This window comes from Littorina saxatilis, linkage group LG12 (genome assembly GCF_037325665.1).
Source record: "Littorina saxatilis isolate snail1 linkage group LG12, US_GU_Lsax_2.0, whole genome shotgun sequence".
NCBI lineage: Eukaryota > Metazoa > Mollusca > Gastropoda > Littorinimorpha > Littorinidae > Littorina > Littorina saxatilis.
Genome location: NC_090256.1, coordinates 7,322,711 through 7,335,280, shown reverse-complemented (window position 1 = coordinate 7,335,280; position 12,570 = coordinate 7,322,711). Strand labels below are relative to the sequence as shown.

At 39.1% G+C, this 12,570-nt stretch overlaps 1 protein-coding gene across 1 annotated transcript in view; it reads left to right on the top strand.

Annotated features, from left to right (window-relative positions):
• Positions 1-10,402: 10,402 nt before the first annotated feature.
• LOC138982270 (cell death abnormality protein 1-like) overlaps positions 10,403-12,570 on the top strand; it is a 29,700-nt gene continuing 27,532 nt past the window's right edge. Inside the window, exons 1-3 of the mRNA XM_070355514.1 lie at positions 10,403-10,406; positions 10,952-11,086; positions 11,271-11,369. Of these exons, the coding sequence (XP_070211615.1) occupies positions 10,403-10,406; positions 10,952-11,086; positions 11,271-11,369 (238 nt within the window). The remainder of the gene's footprint in view (positions 10,407-10,951; positions 11,087-11,270; positions 11,370-12,570) is intronic.

Here is a 12,570-nt window from a genome sequence, read left to right as displayed (position 1 = left end):
TATGGTCAAAACGATCAATCACACCCCTAGGGAGAGTAGCAATATTGAAATCATTAATATTATCCAAATTAACCTATCTTTGGTTGTTGTTACCAAACCCACCAAATGATTTAATTAAACAACTTCAAATGGAGTGTTTTGATTTCGTCTGGGACCACAAACGTGATAAAATCAAACGGAATACAGCTGTGCGCCATACAAAACTAGGTGGCATTGGAATTCCATTTATTAAAGCATTTATTTTCTCATTGAAAGTGACTTGGATTAAAAAGGTTTTTCATAACAAACCTAAGTGGAGCAAAATCCTGTTAACTAATTGTCCGAATATAGATTGTTTTGAAAACTATGGTCCACAATATGTTAACAAACACAACAAAAAGTTAAATCCATTTTGGACTGACGTATTTCAAGCATATGGTCAGTTTTATGATAACGTGAAATTAGAAAAATATAGCGAACTATTGGCAGAGCCGATTTTTAATAACAACAAATTCAAAATTGGAAATAATCCTTTTTGTTATAATCAATGGACCAAACATAACATCCTTCTTGTTAAAGATCTGACAAATGAAGAAGGAACTTTCTACACAGTTGAAGAATTTAAACAAAAATATGATATACAAACAGTTAACTTTCTTGAATATTACAGCTGCATTTCAGCTATCAAGAAATACGTAAAAGATTCAAACATAGACATTGACAATTCACTTCCGAATACCTCCAGTAAAGCTTACAGTATGACACTAGGAAGTCCTAAAGGATCTAGACTGTTTTATGATGTTTTTGTTCAAAAAATTGATACACCTAATCCATGCAAAAAATGGGAACAAATGCTAGAGAATGAAATAGATTGGGATAAGATATTTTTCAAAACACATAAAATTAAAGAAATCCGTTTAAAATGGTTCCAGATGAAAATCACATACAGGACACTTGTAACGAATTCTATTCTAAAAGAAATGAGAATAGTAGAAAACAACAATTGCACTTTTTGCAATATGGAAAAAGATACTATTTATCATTACTTATGGTCATGTGTCAGTGAACATGTTCAACTATTTTGGAAAGATTTTGAAAGGTGGTTAAAATCACAATGTGATCATTGTCAAAGACTGATAATGAATAAAGTACTTGTTCTTTTTGGTTACGATAAAAAACGAGAACTGATGATGGTTTTGATTTCTTGTTGCTACATGCCAAATATTTTCTGTACAAATGTCGTTTCAATAAATGTAAACCACGCCTTGTGGCATTTTGTAATTATATTAATTACCAATATAAAGTTGACCGATATGTACATCAAATTGAAACGAGGGAACATAATTTTACTCTAAAATGGGCAATGTATAACAATTTATTTAACCAATAATATTTTCATGTTTTACATTTTACATTGTGTATAATTACTCTGCCAATGTATGTTATTGTGTTTAATCATATTATACATTCTGTACTTATTCACTTTCATTTTTGTCAACTTCGCCTGAAAAAATTGAAATAAAAAAAAAATTAAATAAATACTGAATTAGTGAGTGATTTGGGTCTGATAGTGAAGTTGAAAAAATACTTATTTCAATTTTCATTTTCATAATATGTTAATTTGTTATACATACAATACGTATGAGTTACAGCTCCGTCTATCCATTGTATCGCGTGGTATTGTGTCGAGACTGCCCCGTCGAGAAGTTGTCGTGAACTATATTTTGTGTCAGCCTTGGCAAGGAGCAGTTTTAACACTACGCTGGAACGCTGAAGAAGAAGAACACTACGCACGAAAAATACAAGTAGGCTAAAACGTGATTTTAACATTATGACCGTGGTTTTTTCTTGTTTCTGCGGCTGCGCAAGTTATTTTGGCTAGGTCAAGGCCGAACTTTACGGAGAAATATCGCTGGATATTTTCTCACTAGAATAACAGAGACAAAGAAGGGAAGTCATGCTATATATGTATAAGTTACAGCTCCGTCCATCCATGGTATCGCGTGGTATTTTGTCGAGACTGGGTCAATGAATATGATGACGTCACTCGAGGCTCTGCCGAGAGTGACGTCATTATATTCTTTCACCCCGTCGAGACAAAATATCACGCGATACCATGGATGGACGGAGCTGTAACGTATATATGGCATGACCAAAGTAAAGAGAATTTGTCATGGGATGTGGAAACAAATCATTGGAAATTCACCATGGGCAATCAACCCAAGCCTAGAAGTTGTAGAACTATATTTTGTTTCAGTCTTGGCAAGGCCAGTTTTGTCCAGTTCCGGAAAAGACATCATGAATTCATTCACCCTGCCGAGACGAAAAAAAACCAATTCCATGGATGAAAACGTATAAGCTTATATCCCGTGACGCATCAAAGCTACATTTTGTCTTGAAATGTCTTCACAACGTACAGATAACTTATAACGACATAATCGCCTTCACAAGACAGGAAAAACGCACACTTTGTTTTTCGTCTGCTACAAATCTAGTCTTGTTGGTTGACGGAGAGAATAAAGCTTCAATCGTACCTTCATCAACAGGAATAAATGCTCAATCCGCTGTCAGTTCGCAACTGAACCTTGTTTTTTTTTCTTTAACTTTTTGGTTAACATTGAAACGGCAATCCAAAAGAGTGTTTCAGCTGTTTCAAGACACAGGCTTAGCTCCTTCTTTTGAGTTGCTTTTCAGTCTAAAATGACACCGGAAGCGAACAAATTGTCGCGTATACTGTCGTCACAAAAAGACGTCATGACAAAGTTACAGGCAAAGCGAAAGAGACTTTGACGTCATTTACTTTTGTTCGGAATTTTCCGTCTGTTCCTAGCTTGTCAGTGAAGACCTGACGTGAGTAAGCTTACCCAAAACGTCTTTGTTCTCTATTCACATTGCAGCTGTGAAATAATCAGTCTTGTGTCTCGGTCGTGTAGGTACAAAGTTTGCTTCTGCAATCATTGTGTTCGTGTTGATGACGGCTTCATAAGACAAATCAGCGAATCTATCGTGAGGAAGACGTTTATGTACAAATCACCGAACCCAACCCATTTTTTGTGTGCATTTTTCTGAAGAATAAACTGCATGTGGTTAATTTCATCCGTTTAATGCTTGTCGAAACGAGCCATAAGGCTTTAGAATAAAAGATTTCACGCATTGCTTGGCCATCTGATCACAGATGAGGTCGCAGTTTGTAGGTTGAATCTATGAATCGGCCAGAGATAGATCTGCATTTCTGGTACGACCTTCCAGATTATCAACAGCGGGTTCATGGTCGGAATCAAGAGGTCAAATTTGCGTGGCTCCCAATCATTTCATAAAAGATTTCCATTTTCTTGTTTCTGCGGCTGCGCAAGTTATTTTGCCTAGGTCATGGCCGAACTTTAGGCCTACGGAGAAATATCGCTGGATATTTTCTCCCTAGATTAACAGAGACAAAGAAGGGAAGTCATGCTGTATGTATAAGTTACAGCTCCGTCCATCCATGGTATCGCCTGATATTTTGTCGAGACTGGGTCAATGAATATGATGACGTCACTCGAGGCTCTGCCGAGAGTGACGTCATTATATTCTTTCACCCCGTCGAGACAAAATATCACGCGATACCATGGATGGACGGAGCTGTAACGTATATATGGCATGACCAAAGTAAAGAGAATTTGTCATGGGATGTGGAAACAAATCATTGGAAATTCACCATGGGCAATCAACCCAAGCCTAGAAGTTGTAGAACTATATTTTGTTTCAGTCTTGGCAAGGCCAGTTTTGTCCAGTTCCGGAAAAGACATCATGAATTCATTCACCCTGCCGAGACGAAAAAAACAATTCCATGGATGAAAACGTATAAGCTTATATCCCGTGACGCATCAAAGCTACATTTTGTTTTGAAATGTCTTCACAACGTACAGATAACTTATAACGACATAATCGCCTTCACAAGACAGGAAAAACGCACACTTTGTTTTTCGTCTGCTACAAATCTAGTCTTGTTGGTTGACGGAGAGAATAAAGCTTCAATCGTACCTTCATCAACAGGAATAAATGCTCAATCCGCTGTCAGTTCGCAACTGAACCTTGTTTTTTTTCTTTAACTTTTTGGTTAACATTGAAACGGCAATCCAAAAGAGTGTTTCAGCTGTTTCAAGACACAGGCTTAGCTCCTTCTTTTGAGTTGCTTTTCAGTCTAAAATGACACCGGAAGCGAACAAATTGTCGCGTGTACTGTCGTCACAAAAAGACGTCATGACAAAGTTACACGCAAAGCGAAAGAGACTTTGACGTCATTTACTTTTGTTCGGAATTTTCCGTCTGTTCCTAGCTTGTCAGTGAAGACCTGGCGTGAGTAAGCTTACCCAAAACGTCTTTGTTCTCTATTCACATTGCAGCTGTGAAATAATCAGTCTTGTGTCTCGGTCGTGTAGGTACAGAGTTTGCTTCTGCAATCATTGTGTTCGTGTTGATGACGGCTTCATAAGACAAATCAGCGAATCTATCGTGAGGAAGACGTTTATGTACAAATCACCGAACCCAACCCATTTTTTGTGTGCATTTTTCTGAAGAATAAACTGCATGTGGTTAATTTCATCCGTTTAATGCTTGTCGAAACGAGCCATAAGGCTTTAGAATAAAAGATTTCACGCATTGCTTGGCCATCTGATCACAGATGAGGTCGCAGTTTGTAGGTTGAATCTATGAATCGGCCAGAGATAGATCTGCATTTCTGGTACGACCTTCCAGATTATCAACAGCGGGTTCATGGTCGGAATCAAGAGGTCAAATTTGCGTGGCTCTCAATCATTTCATAAAAGATTTCCATTTTCTTGTTTCTGCGGCTGCGCAAGTTATTTTGCCTAGGTCATGGCCGAACTTTAGGCCTACGGAGAAATATCGCTGGATATTTTCTCCCTAGATTAACAGAGACAAAGAAGGGAAGTCATGCTGTATATGTTGTTATGTTTTTTTCAGGCCTCCTGAGAAACCAGAGATGATGTGCATCATTTATACAGCTCCTGTCTTCCAGTTCCAACAGTTTACCTTTAAACATGGATACATACAAGTACTAGAGAGGTACCATGCTGACTTGGCATGGTGCTTTACATCACAAACTACTCCTGAGGAGTAAGTTAAAACATTTTTTACCACTTACACTAAAAGTTCCAGCTTTTGCTTGTTAAATCTGTATGGTAACATTGATTTATGGTATATTACCCGCTATTACGAGTTAGTCGTGTGACAGAGTTTTCTTACACACGAGACTGTAGATGTCTCACGACGGCGTAGCCGAAGTGAGACAGCAGCAGTCGAGTGTGCAAGAAAACTCTCTGTCACACGACTAACTCGTAATAACGATTATGTCTGACAGCATAGGCATAGAAAGACAGAAATGAGTTTTGGGGACGAAATAACAGGCATAAAACAAGACTGAAAAACACAATTGCCCTTTTACACATACCCTACACACGCATGCGCGCAGAAGATAGATTCAATGCGTTTCGTGTCTTTTCTGGTTGAATGCATTCAACAAAGTATCAACCAACATTTCTGAATATTTAAATGAAAAAAGATAAACTTATTTTGAACCAAACAGCACATACTAACGAAAGCTAAACACACACGCGCACAAACACAGATTGAATGCAAAGCGCGAACGAACACGGAGGATTTTTGTAGGTCAGGTCGTGGGAAAGTCCACCCGAAATGTTCCACAGGGGAACTGGTGGTGTTTGTATTGTTTATTTTCTCACAGTGATGTTGATGGTTTTTACAGTGCCGTTTTGAAAGAACATTTTACGAATTTGGGGCATAATTTTGACTTTTGGTTCGTGTATCTCGTCGATGTAACATTCGAGTGTTTCTAAATCAAAACCTTCCAACACCGCTGGTGCAGATTAGACCTGCCTGACTGTCTGCGTGCGTGTTAGAGCTGAAGACGAAGCCTCAATCGTTAAAGCGTCACCTATCTGTAGGTCCTGAGCATCGGTTGTACGTTGATACGTGGTGATCTTTTCTTTGAAATGTCGTCCTCTGTGTACGTAGCAAAGCGTTTCGCCATGTTCGGTTTTCGTTGGAGACGACGATAGTGAAAGTAGTACCTATTGTTTTGTTTTGACCTTTCGTATTCAGGGTTCTTAATTAAAGCTTGGTAAAGGGAGCTTGTCATGCAAGTGGAAAGTTGACGAAGCTTTTGAAAACAGAAATTGAATGAAGAAGAAAATATGGCTTTCAGTTATATACAGGAGAACGGGGTTGGTGTTATTCTGTTTCCGTCAAACACTTAGTACACAGATACAAGTAATTGGTAATTGGTATGATGTACATAGTATACACAATGGTACAAATGTCTTTATTTTCTCTCTACTTCCCTTCTTCTCTTCTAAAGGTTTGTTTCAACCCTATACTCCTAAAGTGCAATATACTGTTTTTATGAACTATTACGATGCAAGAAAGTAAAACATGAAATAGCTAGAATGAAAGATTTACTCATTACTGGAATTATTTTAATGACACAGTCCTTCCCTTGGCTCACAATCACAGATCTTGCCATTTTTGTGCTGTTGCATGGATGAATAAGGTGTTGATGCTAAATAGGGAAAGTGTGTGGGATGAGGGCACATGCTGTTCATGCTGAATTAAACAAAACTAGTACATTTCCATCACATTCCAGAAAAGCTGCTCACATCAGCAGCATAACAAGATATGTCGTTAGAAAGATTCTTGTGAGGAAGTCTTTTTAATTTTAATGATAAAAGTATATCCATAAAATAAATGGTTTTCACATGAAGGAATGAAGACACCTGTAATATTACATAACAATGTTTACAGTTTAGTTGTCAGTATCACCCATACCAATCCCCATTCCACTAATCTTGTGAAGAACAAGTATTACCACCTACTAAACTACCTTCCTGGACCCCCACCACACACCCTCTTCTCCATACCCAAAACATATCCCCATCAGCGCACAGCAAAGTCTGTATGTGCTCAATAATAGTAGCAGCTACATGTGCAAATGTGTCATATTACTAAAACATTTTCTTTATTTTCAGGAAGTGGCGTGCCCAGACAAGACGTGCAGGCAGCTTGCAGAGTGGTGCCTGAGTATGCTGGGGAGGATGATCAGATTCAGAGTCCATTCCGTGCTGACGAAGCTACTAGAACTGCTTTAAAAAAGTCCATCTGAAGATGCTTACACTTACAGAAGTTTTCTGTTGCCTCAGTGGTGAAATGAACATGTAACACATTAACATTAACATTCGACAAAAATAGTGTGTGGCGCGGTGTGGATCAAGGGTACATTGTAACTTATGCAAGTTGTCAATTCAGCTAAATATAGGTAGTGCTTTGTATGCAGATATTTACTTACAGCAAACAGGGTTTATTTTATTTTTACACTAAATAAAGTGGTATTATCTTTTATGTTGTTTGAGTGCTTTAGATTAAGAAGTTCACAGGCAGTATTTTACACACAGGCTTAACTTTTGGAGATGTGCGTGTATGTTTCAGTCAATGTGTGTTCATGTACTTGTTTTTTGCCGTATTAGAATTTAGATCTTTTAACTGCATTGTGCACATGATATGTGTTAACCTGTGACATTTGTTTTTCTTTGAATCCTTGTCAGTACTTTCTCTTGTTTAAAATGTTCATTGATTCTGTTTTTGGGGTCGTTCTGGTACATCCTGGATGCGTTCAATTCATTCATATGTTGTGCTGTAATGGTGCTTTTGTAAATTACAATGTAATACAGTCATGTGTATATAAATATATATATATATATATACTAGAATGAATACCCGCTTCGCCGGGTAGCCGGCTTCGCCGGGAAGAAGTACTTAGAGCCGTACGCCGGCTTCGCCGGGTCCGAACAATGGACCCGCCAAGCTTAGGTCCCTCCCAGATTCGTGGAATGGGAACAGCACGAAAATGATTCAGTGGCCATAATGCTATTCCTGACCATATCGAGTCCCATCCTTGTCGACGAATGTAACCGTGTTAATCACCTTTGGAGGCGAACTCCACTCAAACAGGACTGAGCAAGTTATGGCTTCTAAAAGGAAGGCCAGTACATAAATTTACACAAAAGCCGCCAGACCACATCACAAACAGAACTGAACAATGCACAGGTGTTGCTCACATAGAGACACACACACACACACACACACACACACACACACAAAAACACAGAGAAGCCGTATCTATAGAGAGATAGATGACAGTGTATTTTTCGCGTGGCTATAAATTGATTCGACCTTTGCACTTTTACAGTGAGGATAATTTACGGGTCCAATTTACGTTCTGGACACTGCGTTGACCTTCTAAAAATAGTAACAGTAACAGAACGCCGGGAATATCCGAAGACGCTCCACTCACACTATAGTGCACCATTACGAAGGAAGGGAGGTAAACGCTGAAAACCTGGAGAATATGAGAAGATAAGGAAGAGTTACTTATAATGGTGAAATGAACACAAAAACCAAAATCGATTCAGCGCTGCGCGCTGAGAGCACGTGTTAAAATATCTCATCGATGATATTGTGTCCGGGGTGTAGCTGAATACGGTGTCCAAATTTGAAAAAGATCCACCGAGAACTTCGGCGTTGTGATGTGGTGCAGCGGCTATGGTGTGTCGGTATGGGGGCCCGGGTAGCTGAGGTGGAACCAAAATCGGTTCAGCGCTGCGCGCTGAGAGCACGTGTTGAAATATCGACCAGGTTGTGTCCTGTACCGGGTCAACCTGAATATGCCCACCAAATTTGAAGCAGATCCATCGAGAACGTTGGCCGTGCATGGCAAATACACAAACACACAAATACACAGATACACAGACACACAGACACACAGACACAAGTCGTATATATATATATATAGATAGATGCACTGTCAAGATTGTGTCTTTCACTTGGAAGTGGCGAACTTTATTTGTTAAAGGCCTGCTCTGCCTCATTAAAACACTTCGCCTCATTGTCTCTGACCTTATCAGGCTTTTTGCATGGGATAAGACAATCCTTCCACTTAGTCACATACCAAAAATCAGCACCCTGACTTCTTGGTGTGGTGAGTTCATTTCTTATTAATGTATTTTCCCCAAAAGGCTTAAAGTGCTTCAAACAAAAACAATTCTTACAGCTATGACTATTGGGGATTATGTGTTTGTAAAGATAGAGCTGAGAATCCTACACATAATTCTGTGCATAGAAGGCGGCCTGAATCTTGACCTACACTGCTGGCATGACCTTCATAGCTGCATTCAAATTTCAACGCTTTACTTTTACACTGGTAACTTTACAGTTGCTCTCTCAGGTATGAGCATTTTTGTTTCAACTAAGGGGAAAAAGGTTATGCCTCTGCAGAGATTCAAACCTAGGACCTCGAGATTTCCAGGCTGACGTCCTAACCACTAGTTGATTTTATTGTAAGATGGATATTTGTCTAGCCAATGCAGCTACATGTACAAATGTGCCAAATTAAAACTTGCATTCTCAGTCTATATATCTTGGGCCAATCATGTAATTACTAATTATTGTGAATGCATCAGTATTCTTAGACTATCACACATTTGAGACTGCCTTGTTTTACTTTTGTGAAATGTGTGAACTTTCTTTGTTTACCTCTTTGTGTTAATAAATGCAGTTTATCAGTTACCACTGTTAGTTTCTTCTGCAAGTATGTCAAGTGGCACTCACACACCATCATGCGCACGCACACACAGACAGGCACAAAATCAGATCTCAAGTGTAAGTATTCTAATTCTTTTTGCTGTTTTATTTTAATACCCATGACCAGTCAAATAACTATATATCATCACACGCACCTAAGCTTTAAATAACAGTCCAGCATACATATTTAATGTGTAAATGTTTTAGGTCACCATCTGTCCTGGCTTGAACATGCAATAAGAACACCTCTACACAAACACATGTTCAGTCAACTGGCTAGCTGCTTCCCTATCTGTAAGGCATATTTTTCTATGAATTATTTGATTTTGCGCAGACAGCAGCAAGTTTTTATAAAGCTTAATTTGTGCCCCTTATTTTACGCTCCACAAATACAGTTTGTGACTCACAAAAGCAAAATGTGCCCCACAAAAATAAGCCCAAAAATGTGTGAGGCACATTTGCAGTTTGTGGGGCACAAATTTGTGCCCTTATTTTGTTGGTTTAATGACATCGAATGCCAAGGTTAGGCACACATTGATCCAGAAACGGCTGTTCCATGGAATATTTGTCACCCCCCTGTTCGAACTACATCTTTCGACTTTGGTCATGTTGTGGTGTTTAGGGACAACATAATTGGTTTAGCCCTGTTTCATCGGGAAATTAGCAGAAAAAGGTATGTTATCGTCATTTGTAAAGCTGAAATACATTTCTGAGTAGAATAACATTGTCAGTGTATGCTGTTAGCTTAGTCCTGAAACATCGTGTGGTACAGATGGGTAAACCGGAACCATCTACGGACAGAAAGTCCGCCTCACTAGAATAGATACTTGACGTATCTATCTTCTTCTTTGTCAATTTGAAATTATCGGTAAGCATTTGCTCAAGATACTACTTCATGTTTGAATATATAACCTAGTCGTTTTCAGATGTATTTGTTTAGAAAGACGGAGGAAGGATTTTAGAAGCATATCAGGTTTTGACAAAAGATGCGTGGAAACTTGAAGTAACAACCTTCTCATCTGTGAATCCATCAGTTACACTGCTACATTTCTAACGGCCGGTTACGCCATGTTTTGCAAATATATTTTAGCGTAGGTGTGAAAAGAAACACTTAACACACATCTGAATGTCAACAAAAACAAATGACAGCATGAAAATCGAAACTGACATCATATAAAATATATGTTAACAATGAGCACAATAATAATAAATAGTGAATCAAATTCTTGAAGCACTTCTTTTTTTGATAAATGAATTTGTTGCCTGACCATTTATTTATTTATTGTATTTATTTATTTATTTATTTATTTTATTTATTTAGCGTGCACACCTGGGTTATACGGTGATAACTGCACCCAGACATGTCGGCCTTCCAAGTGTTTGGACAACACGTGTCACCCAGATACAGGACTCTGCATAGAGTGTGGCGGCAACTTTAATGGATCAACGTGTTCAGGTAAGATCTGTGGGCATGAATAATATTGGTAGAAGTTAGCGGACCTTAAAAAAATGCAAGCTTCATCGATAATAGATACGATTATAGGAGAGCTGCGGGCCTTGAAACACTGTTCGCGCGTGTGTGTGTGTGTGTATGTGTGTGTGCTGGTATCATGGTGGTGATGAACATTATGTGATTTCAGAGTGTAAAGCTGGGTACTACAGGTCAGGTGACAGCTGCTACCCTTGCAGTAGTCTGTGTGCGGGTTCTCAGTGCGATCCGTCCAATGGTTCCTGCATAGGTAAATACAGTACTACAATGTAAACCTGCCTTGCGGATGAAAGGAAACGTCTGCATGTGTTGTGTTTATTTGACATAAACGGGCGAGGGTGCAAAACGCTCTGTCTCTGTCTCTTTCTGTCTGTCTGTCTGTCTGTCTGTCTGTCTCTCTAACTCTGTCTCTCTGTCTCTGTCTCTGTCTCTCTGTGTCTGTCTGTATGTCCGTCTGTCTGCATGTCTGTCTATCTGTCTGTCTGTCTGTCTGTCTGTATGTATGTCTGTCCATATGTCAGTCGGTCTCTCTCTCTCTCTCTGAGAAAGGGTCGTTCACTTGACTATATCTGGATAAACTTTCGGATTAAAGCTTCCTTTTACAGGGATCACGTGACCGCCGCTCGAATAAGGGTACCCTCAAAATAGACAAGACAAAAATCACATAGGCAAAAATGTGCAACTTTTACATACGAGAAGAATACCAGAGCATGTTGTTTTGTTTAGATAGGTTACGTTTTTCGTTTGCTATGCTCCTCCCACTGATGCAGGTGTCGATCGCAGTAGCGGGGGACCATTTGGTATTCCAAAGTGTTCCCCGGGGGCCATTTAATTTAGGGGGTCAGAATGGGGTGTTACATTAATCCGTATTGTTCTTGACGTTGTCGTTCTTGTTGTTGTGGTAGTAGTTTCTGCAGCAGCAGTACTAAGTGGTAATATGCGTAGTAGAAAGAAATAGAAGTTTGACAGAGTGAAAAAGTTTCACTGCAGCTGCAATAACAGTAGTAAGAACAGCGGCATTTAATCCATATTAATAGCATATATTGTGTTTCTTAGAATTTTAATGTTAACCGCTTAGCAGTATATTTCGATTCCAAGAGACAAGATTAGCACACTGTCTTCCTGCACTTCTACATATAAAACGGCTTTTGATCAGCTAACAGTTTAACTCCAACAATAAAGACAACTGCAGATGGCTTGGAGTTGGCTCCCTTTATAAGTATTCTTTCAAATTGTGTTTTTGAACGTTGTTTGCTGTGACAGGCTGTGTGGATGGTCGTCACGGGGCCACGTGCAACACGACGTGCTCACCATCAGGCTGTCAGACATGTCATCAGCACAACGGTCAATGCATAGCCTGCAAGCCTCTCTACAACCTGGATCATACTTCTCAATGCAAAGGTACACACACAACGCAATATTCGTTAATTTCAGGGCAAGGTTGCATCTTA